At 44.3% G+C, this 18,745-nt stretch overlaps 1 protein-coding gene across 1 annotated transcript in view; it reads right to left on the minus strand.

Moving 5' to 3' along the window:
• ARHGAP20 (Rho GTPase activating protein 20) overlaps positions 1-18,745 on the minus strand; it is a 129,363-nt gene that overhangs the window by 93,649 nt on the left and 16,969 nt on the right. Inside the window, exon 2 of the mRNA XM_015429488.1 lies at positions 4,752-4,837. Within this exon, the coding sequence (XP_015284974.1) occupies positions 4,752-4,837 (86 nt within the window). The remainder of the gene's footprint in view (positions 1-4,751; positions 4,838-18,745) is intronic.

The raw sequence follows: 18,745 nt of genomic DNA on the forward strand, positions 1-18,745 counted from the left end.
GGAGGAGGAGGAGGAGGAGGAGGAGGAGGAGATTGGATTTATACCCCGCCCTTCACTACCCAAAGGTGTCTCAAAGCAGCTTACAAACTCCTTTCCCTTCCCCTCCCCACAACAGACACCCTGTGAGGTAGGCGGGGCTGAGAGAACTCTTGACAGAAACTGCTCTTTTTCAAGAACAGCTGTGCTGTGACAGAGTTATGGCTTGCCCAAGGTCATCCAGCCAGGTGCAAGTGGAGGAGTGAGGAATCAAACCCGGTTCTCCCAGATTAGAGTCTGTGCACTTAACCACTACACCAAACTGGCTTCCCAGATAGGGACTCTGGGGCAAGTGATGCTCTGTCTTCTTGGTGCTTTGGGGTGGGGGGGTCAACAGTGGGAAGGCTTCTGATGTCCTGGCCCCACTGGTGGACCTCCTGATGGCACCTGGTATTTTTGGTCACTGTGACAGAGTGTTGGACTGGATGGGCCTTTGGCCTGATCCAACATTGGCGTCTCTTATGTTCTTACTGATGAAGAGGAACGGCATTTTATTAAGCATAAAAGCAAGGCACACTGAAACTGAAGTAATAAATTTAGAGGAGCCGATATGGTGTGCCTGTGTCATTTTTGCCAACAATCTTGCAACAACTGCAAAGAGCTATATGTACTACAAAAGGGGTTGGAAGAAATAGTTTCAGAAGATTACTGGGCAGTGTGAAGACGGAAAGCAGTGGGGGGGGGATCAGTTCACCTGAGGGTAGGAGGATGCATCACAGTCTTTGATGATGACAGTGCAGGTAAAAAATGCTGTACAAGCATTAGCCAGCTAATCTTATTATCTGCTAATCTCTTTAGAGCCCTGCACAGTTTTAGAGAAGGGAGCCCTGTGTCTACCAATCAGTTTCCAGATGAGGGGTCCTGGAGTTCATCAGAAGCTTATGGTGCTCCTTAGGGCAAAGTAAATAATAGTGGAGAGGCTCTCATAGAAAACACCTTTCCCCTTAGCCACTGATCCTGCCCTGCAATGTTCAGCCACAGTGGTATATTGTGTGTCCTAAGGAACTTGTCAGCTAATATGGACCTGGCTAGTGTTTGGTGTGAACTGAATAGACCTACAATATGCCTCAAATAGTTGCATAATATGGTAATTTTCTGTTTGTTAGTCAGAGGTCAATGGGGAAAAAGCTCCCTGAACTTCATGAACTTTGAAAACTACTGCTGTGGCAGATACAGAAGTCTTAGAGAAGTACTGAAACCAGAGGCTTTTCTGTCAGGATTAAGGGACGGTCAGTTAGAAAGGACACATGGAACTTTATTTTCGTATATGACAAAAGCAGCAAGACTATACACTCAGAAATGGAAATCCCTAGTGATACCTACAATTGAAGAATGGATGGTGAAGATGATGGAACTTGCGGAAATGGCTAAATTGACTTATTTGATAAGAGAAAAGACATTAACAATAATTTACTGAAGCAATAGCTCAAGAAGAAGAAAAAGAGATTGGCTGTATACCTCACCTTCACTACCCAAAGGAGTCTCAGAGTGGCTTGCAATCTCCTTTCCCCTCCCCTCCCTACAACAGACACCCTGTGAGGTAGGTGGGGCTGAGAGAGCTCTCCCGAGAACTGCCCTTGAGAGAACAACTCTGAAAGAACTTACGACTGACCCAAGGTCACACGAGCAGCTGCATGCAGAGGAGTGGGGAATCAAACCTGGTTCTCCCAGATCAGAGTCTGCCACTCTTAACCACTACACCAAACTGGCTCTCAGGGACAGCGCTGGGTAGTCAGACTGGCAGCAGCTCTCACAAGGTCTCAGGCAGAGGTCTGTTACATCACCTACTGCCTGGTCTGTTTTAGGATTGAACATGGGACCTTCTGCATGGCAAGCAGGTGTTCTACCACTGCCCCTCCCACACAATGTCGTCCTATCTTCAGGTATAATCTACTTTTGTTTTACAGCTGAAAATCCTGGCACACTGTAAATCAGGTTAAGACTGAAGACACACTGGGGCATGGCGTCACACTCGAGAGTGATGGACGGCTAAGACTTCAGCTCCTGATCTGAGCCCCCTTTATCTGCTATTAAATCGTACAATACTTAGCAATCATCATGCTCGTAAACGATGCATATGGAGGCGTGCGGAATCAAACCCGCTTCTCCCAGATTAGAGTCCGTGCTCCTAACCAAACTGGCTCTCCCCCCAAACAGGCTCTCCCCAGACATAAGGGAAGATGTAGCAGATAATTAAAATGGAAAGAAGCTTCATCCGCATTTTCCTGCCTATTCCTGTTCTCAATACATTATGAAGACAGAACACAATGTACCTTTCCCTGTCATCAGTACATTCTAAATAAAAAGGAGCAATCCACATTCAGTGATGGGGGAGGCAGTCACAAAGTGGTGGTGGGGGAAATAAGTTTAAGAATGTTGAAAAGGTGGGCATCATCTATCAGTACAGACAACGGGTTCTTTTGCAAAAATTGGTTTTTATTTTCAATATAAGTTGCAATAAAAGTTTCCTTGAGATCAAATGCTTGTGCTAGCAATACCAGCATGCCATATTAATCAAAATTAAACACAAAACCGTCCCAACCCTCGTCACTTTAATAAATGATTGTACAAAGCTCTGTAATATACTTTGCTTTGTTGTTGTTGCTTTTAAATATTCACTTGTGTTCCTGAAACAGTGACCTCAGAAGAAGGAAAAATGTTATTACTCTACTCAGCCATCACAGAGGTTTCCGAACGGTTTCTTATGACCATCTGCCATAAATAAAAACTTCAAGCTACTTAATCTCATCAAAGAAGAAAAAGATTTCCAAGCAATCCATGAAAAATCATGAGTAGGTTGGATCTGCAGCAGGCATCTGCATTTTCCACTTGGCCTTGCTCTCATTCATTAGGAGTCTGGGACTTTTCAGTTTAGAAAAGAGATGACTGGGGGGGGGGCATAATAAAGGTTTATAAAATTATGCATAATGTGGAGAGAGCTGACAAAAAGAAATGTTTTACCTCTCCAAAAATGCTAGAACTTGAGGGTATCTAATGAAGCTGATGGGCAGTAGGTTCAGGACAGACAAAAGGAAATACTACTTTACACAGACAGTAATTAAAAAGTGGAATTTGCTGCCAGAGAATGTAGGAATGGCCACATGAATAAACAGCTTTAATAGGGGAAGAAGAAGAAGACATTGGATTTATACCCCGCCCTTCACTTGGCGTCTCAGAGCGGCTTACAAACTCCTTTCTTTTCCTTTCCCCACAACAGACACCCTGTGAGGTAGGGGGGGCTGAGAGAGCTCTGACACAAACTGCCCTTTCAAGGACAGCTCTTGTTAAAACTATGGCTTGCCCAAGGTCATCCAGCAGCTGCAAGTGGAGGAGTGGGGAATCAAACCCGGTTCTCCCAGATTAGAGTCCACAAACTGGATTAGATAGAGTCATGGAGGATGTCAATCAATGGCTACTAGCCATGGTGACTGAGGGGAATCTCCACATTCAGAGGCATTAAGCCTCTGAATCCCAGAGCCAGGAGACAACATTAGGGGAAGGCCTCTGTGCCCTGTTGTTGGCCATCTAGAGGAACTGGTTGGCTACTGTGAGACAGGATGCTGGACTAGATGGACTACTGGTCTGATCCAGCAGGGCTCCTCTTATTTTCTTAAATGCTAGCCACTGGCCTCACGATGATGATGTCACACTCAGCACTAGCCACTGGCCTCATCAAGATGGTGTCACACTCAGCAGCGGGTTGGGCTCATCAGAAAGTACACTCATCTTTCTGATGAGCCCCCCCCCACCTCCCTACATCAACTGTAGGGTGGTGCTCCCCGCCTCCCTTCAACAGCTATAGAGTGGTGCCCCCTCCCTCCCTACAGCTGATCACCCTCCCCACCTGATGCCTGAGTCAATCTGGGGGCCCATCCTTGAGTTTTTCCCAGGGGACCCAGAATCATTAAGACATCACCTCTTCCAAAATAATCCATAAGGACAATGCTTAAAAATAGCTTCACAAAGCAGCAGCAATAAAAAAAGAATCCTCTAAAATAGCCCAGAATTTAAGCAGCAAAAGCTTGCTGGAATAAAACAGCCCTTAACACAGTTTACAGAACGTAACCAGAGAAGATGCTTTGCCATCTCAGAGGCTGGGTGTCACCTCTTAAAGGACCAAATACCCGACACAGGCAAAATGGCCGTCCCAGAAGTAAAGGACCTCCGTAAGTAGCTGCTGACCTAATTGAAGTTGACAGATTGGTCTATAAACAAGAGAAACTTACAGGAAAGTTGCACTCTTTTTGCATCAAGCAAGTGATGCCTACCCTGCAAAGCAGGTGGAGCTTCCACAGCTCTCTTTGATACCGAGCTTGGCACTTCCAAAAGGCATACAAGCAAAGCCATGCGCAGTCGACGGCCCACTCCTGAGAATAATCGGTTTGCTTCCGTAAATACCCATGTGAGAAATTACTGAATCACACAGGTACAGGTTTTTTCTTAAACAAATCAATCATCTAACATTATTATACAAAGTTTTTTAAATGTGAAGAACCTAATTTATGAAACTTATAGTCATTACTCTGCTCCACACATTTATCTACTTTTCAGAGCTCCAGTACCTCCTAAAAAGGCCACTGTGGGGGTGGATTGCACCTCTCCCCACAGATACCATTTGAGCCTCGTGTGGTTAAGCTGCTTGTCAAAAACACATTGCAATCTGGGATGGGAAACCTGCGAGAAAGTACAGCCAGAAAAAACACATTCCACCTCACCTGGCATTCGGTCTGGTCTTGTTCAGTGCTTTGCTGATCACGAGGGATGGGGCAGACTGACGTCTTTGGGCCAAGCTCTTCATTTTCTGATGAGAAACAGAAACAAAATGAAATGTTGAAAAAAAAACCCACCCTCTTTGCTATTATAGCTGGATGGAAGAAACACATGGAAAGGGAAAAACAAAATTGTTTTCATTAGAAGGATTCTAACAGCACACAGGCAGAAAGCGCTTTTCCAGCTCCCAGGAGTGAAGCCTGAAAGACGTTATGTACAAGGAAAGGCGAGAACTCCAGGTGAGAGAATGCAGGCCCTTGCACGACATGTGCCAGTACGCTGTTACCACAAGTAGCTTGTGCATCTGTTTCTGTTAGCTGGTCCGTTTTTGTAACAAGCCCTCCTCTTCTTCCTATCTAAATGACCCTTCCTGTTAATGAATTTTGGTAATGTTATCACCTGCTTTGTGAGAAACATTGGGTTGGATTCTACCAGCTTTTCCATGGGCACGAGGAAGGACTCCTCCTTTTGACCCCTGAAAGTGCACGGCAAGTATCAGTTTCATTATTGTAACTGGACGGTAAGTAATTTGAAGAACATACCCATATTGCACAATTCAGCTTCCATTTTCACGTGAATCCCAGGAGATCAGGGCTATCTCAAGATGCTCCTGGTATCCAGGCAGAAAATCCGAACGGTGCTCCCCCTCCATCCTGCCCTGCCTGATAATTGGCACTTGACAATCTGAGATAATGTGGAAGTATCCCGCACCAAGAAGGTAATTGTGAGTCGCTTGTTGAGTTTGTTTGTTAGATACGAAGTTATTTTCATTCCGATCCAATACCTTGAACTCACTGCCAGAACTGTAACAGCAAACACCTCAGCACAGGTTCTTTTGAAGCTCTCCATCTATTTTTAGGGCGGGTGTCCTTTCTCACGCAATGATACCCACAAGAAAGAAATGGAGACACACTTAAAGTCTTACCCCTAAAAAATGGATCAAAGCTGAGGTTCAGATAAGAAAAGAATTATAGATAAAAGAGAGGGTTTTATTTATGCACATAGAGAATGAACAGAGAATTAAGCTGTACTAGTCACAGGTGAAAGTCGAAACATATTCCCTTCTTTCCTTTCCTTTCCCCCCCTTTCTCTTAATTCCTTTTATGTGTATACTTTCTCTTATGTGTTATGCTTAAAAGTTAATAAAACTTAAATTTAAAAAATGCTGAGGTTCAGAGACATGAGAATCACCATGTACCTTTCCCCAGGATTTTACAGTAGACGGAGGAGGGAGTCTGGCACCGGCCCTATATATACATATGATAGGGTTGCCAGGTCCTCTCTGGCTACTGGTGGGGGTAGGGTTGCCAGATTTGGTGGTAGAGCCTGGGGAGGACAGGGACCTTGGTGGGGCCACAGAAGCCACCCTCCAAAGCATCCATTTTCTCCAGAGGAACTAATCTCTGTAGTCTGGAGATGAGCTGTAATTCAGGGGGATCCCCAGGTCCCACTTGGAGGCTGGGATCCTCTTTCGGTCAGCGAGTCCGGTGTAGTGGTTAGGAACCTGGACTCTAATCTGGGAGAATCAGGTTTGATTCCCCATTCCTCCACATGCAGCTGCTGGTGTGACCTTGGGTCAGTTACAAGTTCTCTCAGAGCTGATCTCTCATGAGCAGTTCTCGAAAGCGCTCTCTCAGCCCCACCTACTTCACAGGGTGTCTGTTGCAGGGAGGGAAAGGGAAAGGAGATTGTAAGCCGCTCTGAGACTCCTTCGAGTTGTGATGGGCAGGGTATAAATCCAATCTCCTTCTTCTTCTACAAAACACAGCTCATGATTTCAAGCCTACAAGTTTCACTTTCTACTGCAGTTTAAGCACCAACAAAATATCGGCATGAACCCACATTTTAACATTAATTAAAAATGAACTCAAACTACATCTTATGCACTGGTTTGATACGATTTGAGCTGAGCCCTGCACACAGCTTGACCTGACGGCACGAAAAGGGGTACAGAAAGACCTCGCACCATCTGCCTTACACATCCATATCCAGACAGCAGTAAAGCAACCATTACAAGCTTCTATTTTTGCCGGTAATACTTATTAAGATCACTGTGCAACAAGCTGATTTTTATTTTAATTCAAATCACAAGAGAACTTTTTTCATGAGCAGTTGACGATGATAATTATAGTCTTGACCCGTATTCCTTTCCCTTAAAGGGAGGTTCTGACTGCTGCTCGAGCCAATAGTTCAGGCGTTAATACAATCAGCGTGCGCTCGGCACTTGGCAGGGAGTTCTATCACAAAGAATGTAACGTCCTGCTAAGGACTTGCCTGCTATGGAGACAAAGCAGGCGAGAGCTGTTAGCCGCTATCCTTAGTAACCATTTACATTGGCAGCAAAATGCTTGTGCATGAACGAGGTTTTTCCAAACATCACACTGAAATGAAGGAGACAATGAAAAAACAACGGAACAGGGAAGGGGGGGTCTGGAATTCTTAATTAAAATAATCTCGGGTTCTGTGACCCAAATACCCGGATCCAACAACAGAAGTACACTTTTACTGTTTATTCAGAAGGAATATTGGTAGGGAGAAGCGGGCTCCGAAGGAAGTGCCCACGGCAGTGCAGACTTGGACTGATTTGTATAGGGGGACTTGCAAATGAATTGCAATTAACATGCGTTTGCAGTTATATCAATATCAAGCATTCGTGACAGAAGAAGGAGGGAAACGGAGCAACGTGGACACCAGAGCTGCCTCGACACACATATTTAGCTCTGCTTTGCCTCCCAAAATGCAGTTGTCGGTGGGGGTGTCCTGCACAACACTGCCCGCTTTCTAGGTTTTGCTGCGCCCCACTGCATTTTCCAAACTGCTTTGATACAACACTTTGGGAAAGGTCATACTCAAAATGGGTTTCGTCATCATGTGGATGGGAAGTTGTGGGTTTTCAGTACCACCTCCCCTGACTCCAGCCACCGCCACCCCTTTTATTAGTTGTCGTGTTAATACACTCCAGCAATATAGCCTGCAAAAAAACTCACCAGTAGCTGGGAAATGGTGGAAGGAAGGGAAAACCACAAAATACGAAACCCACACACACACACACGTGTGTTCCATTGCTGCTATGAATGCATCAGCATTGTGGAAAGAAGTAGTGCATAATGGGGTATCACGCCCATGTGAAAGCAACCCTGGAGACAATCTTATAATAAGCAACCGAGCACATAGCTATTCAGGAGGGAAGGTGTCATGGTATAGCCCAATCTTGGAAACTAACCAGGGTCGGTATTTGGAAGGGAGAGCATCGAGGGAAACTCTGCAAAGAGAGTCTACCTCTGCTTCTCACTTGCCTTGAAAGCCCTTTGCTGGGGTCACCATAAATCGACTGCAACTTGATGGCACTTTACACACACGTCTGTGTACGCTTCCCTATCACACTGCATCACTTGAGGGATCTTTTTTCCTTTTCTAGAATTCTACTGACAAGATTTCTCAAGTCCTTACTTTTGGCACTGGTTTCTACAGGACAAGAAATATACCCCACCCTTCACTACCCGAAGGAGTCTCAGAATGGCTTACAATCTCCTTCCCCTCCTCACAACAGACACCCTGTGAGGTAGGTGGGGCTGAGAGAGCTCTGAGAGAACTGCTCGTGAGAGAACAGCTCTGAGAGAACTGTAACTGACCCAAGGTCACCCAGCAGCTGCATGTGGAGGAGTGGGGAATATACCCCGTTCTCCCAGATTACAATCCGCACTCCTAACCACTACAGCAAACTGGCTCTCAGACAGGACTGGATTTGCTGATATATTTTGCATGTTTCAGCCGGGATTTTGATTTACCTGGCACCAGAGTCTGATCAGCATAAGTTTAAGTGTTGTGTTTTAACTTTAGCTTCGAGTAGTACTGCAACCTATACTCAATTTTATTTTATTTTTAAAAAGGCAGCTAGATAAAAGTGAAAAAGATCCGTTCCCTGACCATCAGGAACACCATCCAGATCCTTCTGTTTCCCAAATTTTAGAAAAGTACTTGGGAACTGCTTTTTGACAAAGGAAAACCTGAGATTCTCAGGAGTCTGAGTCCTGCATTAAAGGCATTACATGTTCTGTTTCCACCAAGCATGTTAGGCAGAGTGTTAATAAGGTAAGAAGAAGTTCAGCTCAAGCTTATCACACCATTCATAAATGGCAGGTATCTGAGGCCAAACAGAGGAGTTCCTGTGTGCCCTGAACATGCACCCATCCTGGGATGAAGTTCCAAGTAGCCCAAAGAAAAATCCACAGATGTAGTGCCCCTTATCAAGGCCCACCAAAAGGACAAAACACCATGCCAATTCAGGGCTTGGAGATATTCCTCACAAATAGCAGAACCTCAGGACCTCACAGGTTTGGCAGTGATAAAGAAATGCATATTAAACGGCATTCAACAGATAAAAAAGCAGTGCTTGAACTGTGGGAGAGCAATCAGAAAATCATTTTTTTCTTGGCTTCAAATTGTATATGACTGAGAAAGACCTTTGTCCCAAGTCCCCAAACTACAGGACAATTGGACTGGATACTTGTTGATGTGACTGAACTAGATACCTTCTGCATCCTTTGGGCACAGAGCTGTCTGTTTTGTTTCTATTGCTTCATAAAGTATCACAGATATCAATACTGATATGTAAATAACATCAAAAGGAAGAAAAGGGATCAAAACAGCAGGCAGGAAGCTATATTCCTTAGCCTTCTTCCCAATATAAGTAATGTGATCAAAACAAATAAAGTATAGTTGGTTCCACATTAGTCATTCAGTCTGGTAAGTTTCAGTGTATCTGGCAATTCCTAGAGCTGCCCCTTCTCACTGCTAGGTAGCTCTGGGAATTGCCATAAATCTATGGCAAGAACTTCCTATAAGTAGATGAGGCCTTATTTATCTTTTTTTAAAAATTTCTCCTGGGATACTGAATGCTCATCCATAACCTTCCTGCTGGTTGTCAAGCACTGCTTGGCTACCCTACTTTCAGGCTCAATTCCCAAGCCCTTGTTATGACCCTCAAAGCTCTACACGCTCTGCAAACAAGGTATCTGAAGGATACTTCCATATGAACCTTCCCAACTGCTACAACAACATCTGATGCCCTACTCCCTGTGACACCAATACTGGAAATAAGGTAGACAGTCATGCAAAACAGGACTCTTTCTGTGGTGGCACCTCAATTATGCAACAACCTTCCCCCAAATATCTGGCTAACACTGTGTGTGTGTGAAGCTTTCAATGCCAGCCAAAAACATCATTGTGGTCCCAGGCTTCCCACTGATTATTTGACAATACAACTTCTCATATGTTGTTTATGTTGCTTTTTAATTGTCTGGATGGTGTCTCAAGCATCTCTGGAGCAGGATATAAATAATTTTTTAACATAATTTTGATTGATTAATTAATTAATTAATTTCCATCTCATCTGTCTCCTTCCAACTTAACAACTTCCTGTTCTCTGCCGCAACAGTTCAGTCCTCTGTGGCATTCATGAATCAACAGTAAGTTATAAGCTCTTGCTCCTCCCCACCCCAGGGAGAGCCTTATGTACATTTTTGTTGTTTTTAATCAGCTAAAGCTACTGATCATTTAAAAAAAAATTATTGTTATGGCTGTTATTTCATCATCGTGGTAGCACAAAAAGTAAAAATTAGGCAAAGTTATTTTGACTTGCTGCCAAGTAAAAAGCATTATTAAAGCCTATACCACTAAAGGAACTGGAACAAATAATCAAATTCATGAATGCCAAAAGAGAACAATCATACATCAAGGACAGGGGGTTGCAGTTAATAAAGCTATTACAGAAGAAAAAACTGCAAATTTGTGCAGACAACACTTGTAATATTATAATAATGCACTAGAACACTCAGAATTACAAAAATACAATTATACAAATGTGATACAAAATTCTCCTTCTATTACAGACGTTGATGTATTTTACGTTGTTAAATCAGTTAAAGCGGCAAAATAGGTTTGTTTGATACGAAAATGAACATTGCACCTATTTCAATCCCCCTCCCCCCAATTTCTGTTCCCTTCCAGGGGGGGGAAGGGGGGGAAGCATTTTCTCTCAAGAAAAAGAGCTTTTTCTAAATATTTCACGTCTCTGCCTGGGAGTGTGGAAAACAACTGACAATCACAGTAGACAACACCGGGCTAAATAGACAGCTCCTTCTGTCCTGAGAAAGCCAGACAAAGTACATGACAGACTCAGGAAAACAGGACTCAGACCCAAGCCTAAATCCGCATAACCATCTCTCAGCCTCAGTTCCTCACCTATAAAATGGAAATAATGGCATCTTATATCACAAGGCTGTTGTGAGAGAAGACCTGGAAAAAAAATCCCACACATTTTATGTACCCACGGTTTACTAGCAGCCAAACAAAGAGTTCATTATACAATTTTATGACTTTAATTTAAATTTGGCAGCAGGATATCTCTTGCCTGTGATCAAGCAAGAACCCCTTTATTAAGAACACTAGAATACAGAAGACATTTGAAAGAAGAGAGGACATTTTCCCAGTAAGCTTTTTATCGCCAAGTCCACTTGACAACATTGCCGAATTACTTTTGAGGGAGTTTGCATTCCGGCCTCTTTGACCAGGAGCTCACACACGCTACAAACACAAACAAAGCAAGCTAGGATTAGCACTTGGCAGAGTGTGCCCAAGACTTCAGGGCTTTCCCAGTGGGACTTTAAAACTGACACGACTCAGACAGTCCTAAACTCATTCCAAACTGCTACTGGAGATATGTCTCGGCACAAGTGAGCCAACATAAATGTGCCACATTCCAGTGCCAAAGAAACCCTAGGCAGAGATCTCATAATGGACAGGAACATTTGAAAGAAGTTATTTGCTCTCAGATACAGTTTCATACCAAGAATTCCTTCTCATGGCCACTGGGATCATAAATAAATGTCAACTAGAGTTGTCACTGACATGTTGCCTAGAATTAAATTCATTGTGAATTTAGATTGGTTAACGGAAATGTCAGACATGCAGTTATGGAATTATAGATATGGAAGAGATCTTCAGTCCCAACAAAATCCATGCCCTGCCCCCACAGCAGGATTCACTATTATTAATTAAATACCTACATTCAAACTGCGTTATCCCAATCATGTAAGTTTTCGAGGTCCCCCCTGGCCACTGGTGGGGGGATGAGGGGGGTAGGGTTGCCAGATCAGGTTGGGAAACTCCTGGAGATTTGCGGATTGAGCTTGGAGAAGGGGAACTGACCTCTGTACTCTGGAGATGAATTGTAATTCTGGGGGATCTCCAGGTCCCACCAGGAGGCTGGAAACCCTGCAATCAAGGGTGGCCATTGGGCTGCCCTATCCTGCCCGGAGTTGTCCAAGGGTAAGGAATATGTTTTTCCATACCACCTAACTACCTCAGACGTGGAGATGTATTACAGGCAAACCTCTGAGAAAGCTTAGTGTGGTATAGTGGTGAGAGTGTCAAAGCTGGATCTGGGAGATCCAGGTTTGAAACCCCACCCTGCCATGGGCTGGAGATCTCTCAGAATAGGTCAGTCACATGTAGGGTTTCCAGTGTCCAGGTGGAGGCTGGAGATCTCTCAGAATTACAACTGATCTCCGGACTACATAAATCACTTATTTATTCAAAATGGACCCTTGGTGGGTGATTCCCACCATCCACTCAGGGAGGCAGGACCAATTTTTTTCTCCTTCCTGTCTTTGCTGTGGGAGTCACCCGCCCTTTTTAATTTATTTATTTATTTATTTATTTAACCTTCGATTTATATACCGCCCTAACCCCCCCAATGGGGGTCTCTGGGCGGTTTACAACTTTGTAGTGCTAATCACTTTTATGGATCCCTAACAATGGGCACATTCTCAGGGGTTGGGTCAGCCTACCTAGCACCCCGGTGGTGGCGGCTCTTCCTTCTGGTCTCCGGCTTCGGCTTCCTTGGCTCCTTCGGTCGGCAGGACGCTCCTCTCTCCGGCGCAGTTCTTCTCCAGCAAGGCAGCCGTCTCGGTGTGTGAGTGCATCTCCGTCCGATAGGCTCCGCCGCGCCGGGAGATGACGTCATCCGCACCTTCTGCTGCTCGCGCCGGCCGCTTTCTGTTGGAACTCCGCAGGCCACCAGGGATCGCTCCACTGGCTCTTGATGTTTCGCCGCGCCGCCTCGTCTCTGCCGCCAGGATCCACCGTCACCGCCGCCGTTGCCGCCATTGTTGTTGTTCCTTTGCTGCTGCCGCCACCGCACACCACACTCCTCGGACGAGGGGGGTGCCCCTACCCTACTAAGGGTAGGTTCCCATTCATCTACTCACCCTTTAATGGGCTTTTGAACCGCTGGGTGGGCGGGAGCTGGGACACAGGCCGGGAGCTCACTCCGGCCACGGTGGGGCTCGAACAGATGTTCGGCCAGATGTTAAGGCAGGCTGCATTAACAGCCTGCGCCACCGCTCCCTTTAGTTCTGGCAAATCCAAAAGCAGCTAAGCTATTATATACTCTACAATTGGATAGAACAGGTAACGTATAACATTAATGTAAGACAAGTAAGAAACAGCTAAAGATAGAACAGTTAAAAGAGGAGGGAATCCTGCAGATAATTGGTTGATTGATTCACTGACTGACAATGACGTGAGAGGGACAAGATGTCCTCCTTTCCTCAGAGGAGAAGGAGGACCCTTCACGGTAAGTATCCAATGGTCCATTCTCCCTCGTGAGTCGGAGGACATCTTGGTGGGACTTCCCATAACAGTGTCCTCATGTCCTGGGTGGGTCATCATCCTCTATGACTAGGCTTTGCTGAAGTACTCTTCTGCTGAAGGTTGCATCTGCTGTGTTAATCTTGTAATGCCTTATAAATGTAGAGATGAATGACCATGTCACCGTCTTACACACTTCTTCCACTGTAGCACTGTAGTAAAGACTCCTCACCAAATGAGCTGTGATTCCCGTGGAACGTCTCGCTTGTGGAGCCTGTATGCTTCGATGATACAAGCCTTGAGAGATCTACTGATGGCTGACTTAGACATTTTACTCCCCATATCCAGTGATGAAATAGAAATGAACAGGGCATCTGTTTTTCTGATCTGTTCTGCATATGAATGCCTTCAGGGCTCTCCTGACCTCCAGTGTGTGCCATGTCCTTTCTCTTGGGTGACTGGTGTTCAGACAGAAAGATGGAAGATTGATCTCTTGAGATCTGTGGAAGGTAGAGTTTACCTTTGGTTGAAAGGTTGGACTGATTCTCAATGTCACCTTATCCTTGTGGAAGATACCAGCTCTGTGGAGACTTGAATCGGGGATTCCCGATCATTTTCGCCTGTTCCTGCACCCAACTGGCTTGTGGAGGCGATGGGATCTTCTTAACAGCTTCTTTTTGCATGATCAAAATGGCCACCACTCATAGCCGACAGATTTGAGCAGGCTGAGTACTCAAGAGCTATTTTCTGAAGGCAGCACTTTTTCGGCTCCAGGTGTCTGTGCTATCACAGCCAAGGCAGCCCCATCAGGTCAGTGCCTGCCCAATCTGAGGACTCTCGTGCTCCTGCCATGAATGGGACCTCCAGCTCTGCTTCAGAAAAGAAGCCATTGCTGTCCTCCTGATGATTCATGGCTTGAGTGGCTGAAAGATGTGCTATACAAGTCAACAAACTGAATTGGCCACCACTCCTCTAAGGAGCTCTGTCTTTGCTCTCTTCTTTTCCTGAGCCAGGGAGCCTAACATGGAAAGGAAAGCCAGTAGGAAATAAGATCCAGTGAAGTCAAAGAAAAAATTAAGAGTTAAAAATCTGAGTAGAGGTAAGCTAAATAAGAAGAGATATAGAAAGTTGAAGTAAGACGGCCTGCTCTCTCACTGCTCTCCCTGATGGGGCAGGAAAAGAACTGAAGGGCGGGTGACTCCCACACCAGAGACAGGAAGGAGGAAAAAAACTCCCTGACTCCCTGAGTGGATGGTGGGAATCACCCACCAAGATGTCCTCCGCCTCAGAGGAAGAACACTTATTGCACTTCTCCTGGAGAAAATGGCTGCTTCGGAAGGTGACCTGCATGAGATTATATCTAACAAGGTCCCACCCCTCCCTAACCCCCCATTCTCCCACTGCTCCACCCTCAAATCTCCAGCTATTTTTGAACCCGGAGTTGGAGACCCTAGTCACACATTCTCATCCTAACCTACCTCATAGGGTTGGCATGAGGATAAAATGGACGAGAGGAGAACAATATAAGCTGCTTTGGGTCCCCACTGGGGGAGAAAAAGCATAGTTTAAATAAAGTAAAATAAAACAGATTTTCAAACACAACCTTCAAAAACAGTTTTAGTTTCCTCATATCTGTGGACAAAATCCTACGCTTCTTAATGTTTCCTTGAGTGCCACAGTCTAAAGAAAACTGCTTCCCGGACTAGATGCAGCCCAAGGGGTTGTTTTACCATTCCTGATCTAAATTATTGCAGGACCCATAAAAATAGCTAGCTCGTTAAAAAAACAAACTCTGACTTAATTAAATTCCAATTGACTTGTTTAATTACCTATGACTTGGTTAATGTAGGGCTGCCAACTCTGGGTTGGGAAATACCAGGAGATTTAAGGGAATCGGCCTCAGTGGTATATAATTCCATAGAGTCTACTCTCCAAAGCTGCCATTTTGTTAGGGGAACTGATCACTGTTACCTGGAGATCAGTTGTAATTCAGGAAGATTTCTAGGTCCCACCTGTAGGCTGCTAATCCTAGCTTAATGCCCACCGCTATCATTACTTAAATACACAGAGCCATCAGCGTATGTCAATTCAGACATAAAACTCCTACTCAGAAACGTACAGTGGGTGCATATGCTCACTCAGCCTTTTTCCACAAGCTTTTTAAGGGGGAGATGGGGGAGGAATTTGGGACTGGTTATTTTATCTTTGGTTTTAGCTGGGGACATTTTAATTATTATCGTAAGCCACCTTAAACCAAGAGAAAAGGCGAGATATAAATATTTTATTAAATAAATAAAATTATCTATTCAAAATTAACAGAAGGGCTCTGATTACCCCTCATTTCCAGTCAATGCCCCAAATGGTCCAGTATCCCTGAAGTTACCCACAGCTTACGATATATATCTCTGGAGCGCAGGCATCCTCTTCCATTACTAACTAGAATGTTCCTTATAAAAGACAATCAGTTAAACATTCTTGGCTTCTAGCTTGCACAAAGCATCACCATGGAAAAGAAAGGTCATAAAATTTGGTTTTTATTGAGGAATAGAAATACATTTGTGACCAGTAGACAAATGTTCTGCTATGGACAGGCATTAAGGTCCAAGAGCTTCATGTTTTGGAACAGCCTGAATGGTGTGTGTGCTTTCTACATTTTTATTGGCAGATTGGTGGCTGTTAAATATTGTGTTAACATACATAGCTGTTGATGGATGAACTTGGACTGGCTTATGGCTAAAACAATTAAACCGTTTGAGAGACCTGAATGGAACTTCCAAGTAAGCAAACTTAGGAGTCTCTTGTAGAATAAATATGAAATAATGTGGGTTTTTTTTTCATTTTTAAGATTCCATTCAAGCAACCATGAAAAATAATAGTGTTAGATCCACTAGTTTCTCCTGCTGTATAAAGAGTCAGCCAACAGAGAAAGGATTCCTTCTTCCAAAGGAAAATTTCTCTCTCAGTGGAAAGGAACCACTGAATCCAACCTCTAATGGTTTGGTATCGAGATGCTGCAGCACAGTATTAATGTGCAGATAGCTCAGAGAAGGTATTCCTAGAAAGGCACAATGCTCATACATATTCACAGTGAAGTCAAAGGAATTAAGAATACACAACTGCATGCTGGAGAGGACCCCAAACAAAGTAAACTAATACAGAGCTCAATCACACTCTGTTCTAGGAACCACCACTAAATAGTAACCCTGTACCAATAACGGTTTCAAAGCCGGACCAGAAATAATACTTCAAACCCCCAATAGCCAGCCCTGCTATTAAGTATTAGGTAAGAATTTAAATCTCCCATGTCAATATCTGACTTTCAGGAACCAAAGCAACAAAAGTCACAGATTTTTCTAGCTCTGTCAGGAAATACTAGCATTCATTTTCTGATTTTTTAAAATGCACCTGACAAATCCACAACTTTTGGTTACAAACATCAGAAGTTCACAGAGAAAAATGATACAATTCTAAACCAAATTCATTTTTCCACTGTTTATCTGTGAGGAAAAGAAGATTGATTGTATGAGTTTCTGATTATCTGATTTTGAAAGGAAACCACGAAACCAAAACTGAATCTCTGAAAAGACAAGACAACCAAACAGTAATTTGTTCGGATGCATCGGTTGAGCGGTCCTAGCTGGCCACATACAGTTACACCAGTTATGCCCTATGGGGTCTGTGGCAGAAGTCAAAAAGAAGTTTACTACAAAAGAATACAGCTCCAGAAAGCCAACATCAGTGTTCTTACACTGGCCCTTAGTTTTGATTTTGCCCTGTTATGACATTTCAGCACAACAAACTTGAGCAAGTTTAACTAAGGGATTCATAGTTCTATGAAGAGACCTAAGGAGCTACAAGATCAAACTTTTTGCCTCTACAAGTTTCTTTTTCCACGGGTTTTTTTCTTTGTGGAAAGATTTTGACAAACAGGTACAAAACCAAGATGAATTTGAAATATACATATATACCCTTATTCTTTGGAAGAAGTATATGTCTGTGTGTGACGGAAACTCCCAGTAAAGACTCTTATCCACCACGCACAACCTCCTTGCCAGTTATTGGTGAATATTACTCCAAGTCAAGCCATCTAGCTCAGTGTCGTGTTCTCTAACTGGCTGTGGCTCCCTAGAGTCTCAGATAGTCTTTTCCAACACACTCTGAAGATTATTTTGACTAAAAGATATCAGGGATTGAACTCAGGACCTTTTGCATGCACAGCATATGCTCTGCCACTAAGCCACAGATCTTCCACAAAGACAGAGTCATGTGGGGACGGGGAAGAGATTTAAAACATACTAGTACTTAATGATGCTTCCTTTGCCTATGCTAGGGTTGCCAACATCCAGGTGGCACCTGGACGACGTCCTGCTATGACAATTGATCTCCACATGACCAAGAACAGGTCCCCTGGAGAGAATGGCGGCTTTGGAGGGTGGACTCTATGACATTATGACCTGCTGAGGGCTCCCCCCCCCCACAAGCCCTGCCTTCTCCAGTCTCATCCCCCAAACGTCCAGGTATTTCCCAACCAAGAGCTGGCAACCCTGTCACCATCCAACCTAGAGCTGCCAACAGGCCTAGAAGAAAAACTGTCCAGTCACTTTAACAGAGGTTTAATGGACATATGCCAGGAGATGTTATTTACCTCCCCGCCATGAACAGCTTCAGCTGCCCATTCCTACACATTAAGCCTCTATTAAGGTGTCAGGGCACTCATTTCTGCAGGCTTGCCATCAGCAACCCTAATTCCACCTTCCCTTTCTTCTCCAGTCACCATGTTCTTCAGTGTTCCCTCTGAGCTGTGGAGTCTTGTGAGTGGAAATTCTACTTTGTGAGCTACTGGCATTAAAGTTGTGAGCAAGTGATTTGGCTACTGCATAAATTAGTTTGCTCTGGAGCCATCCTTCCTGAGCTAAGACAAAAATGTGTGAGCCAGAGGCTAAAAAACTGTGAACTAGCTCACACTAACTCAGCTTAGAGGGAACACTGGTGTTATTATAGGAAGCTAAATGAGATTTGAAACTAGAGTGACGGAGTGAATACCTATTGTCACCTTCTACTGTGACAGTTCTCAGCACCCTCTCCCCCTGCCAACAGAAATATTTTGCATGTTTATAAATTCCCTACCACCTCCCAGCTTGGAAACAGTGATACTAAATTACATTAAGAGAGGCTCATAACTGCTCACAGTTTCTGTCCGCTTACCTCACTCTACATTGCTCCTGATTTGTTTGAACACCACCAGTCTCTATGCCGATTTGCTCCTGTCTCGCTTCCCCACACCATG

Source organism: Gekko japonicus, unplaced genomic scaffold (genome assembly GCF_001447785.1).
Source record: "Gekko japonicus isolate JY-2015 unplaced genomic scaffold, Gekko_japonicus_V1.1 scaffold237, whole genome shotgun sequence".
Classification (NCBI taxonomy): Eukaryota; Metazoa; Chordata; class Lepidosauria; order Squamata; family Gekkonidae; genus Gekko; species Gekko japonicus.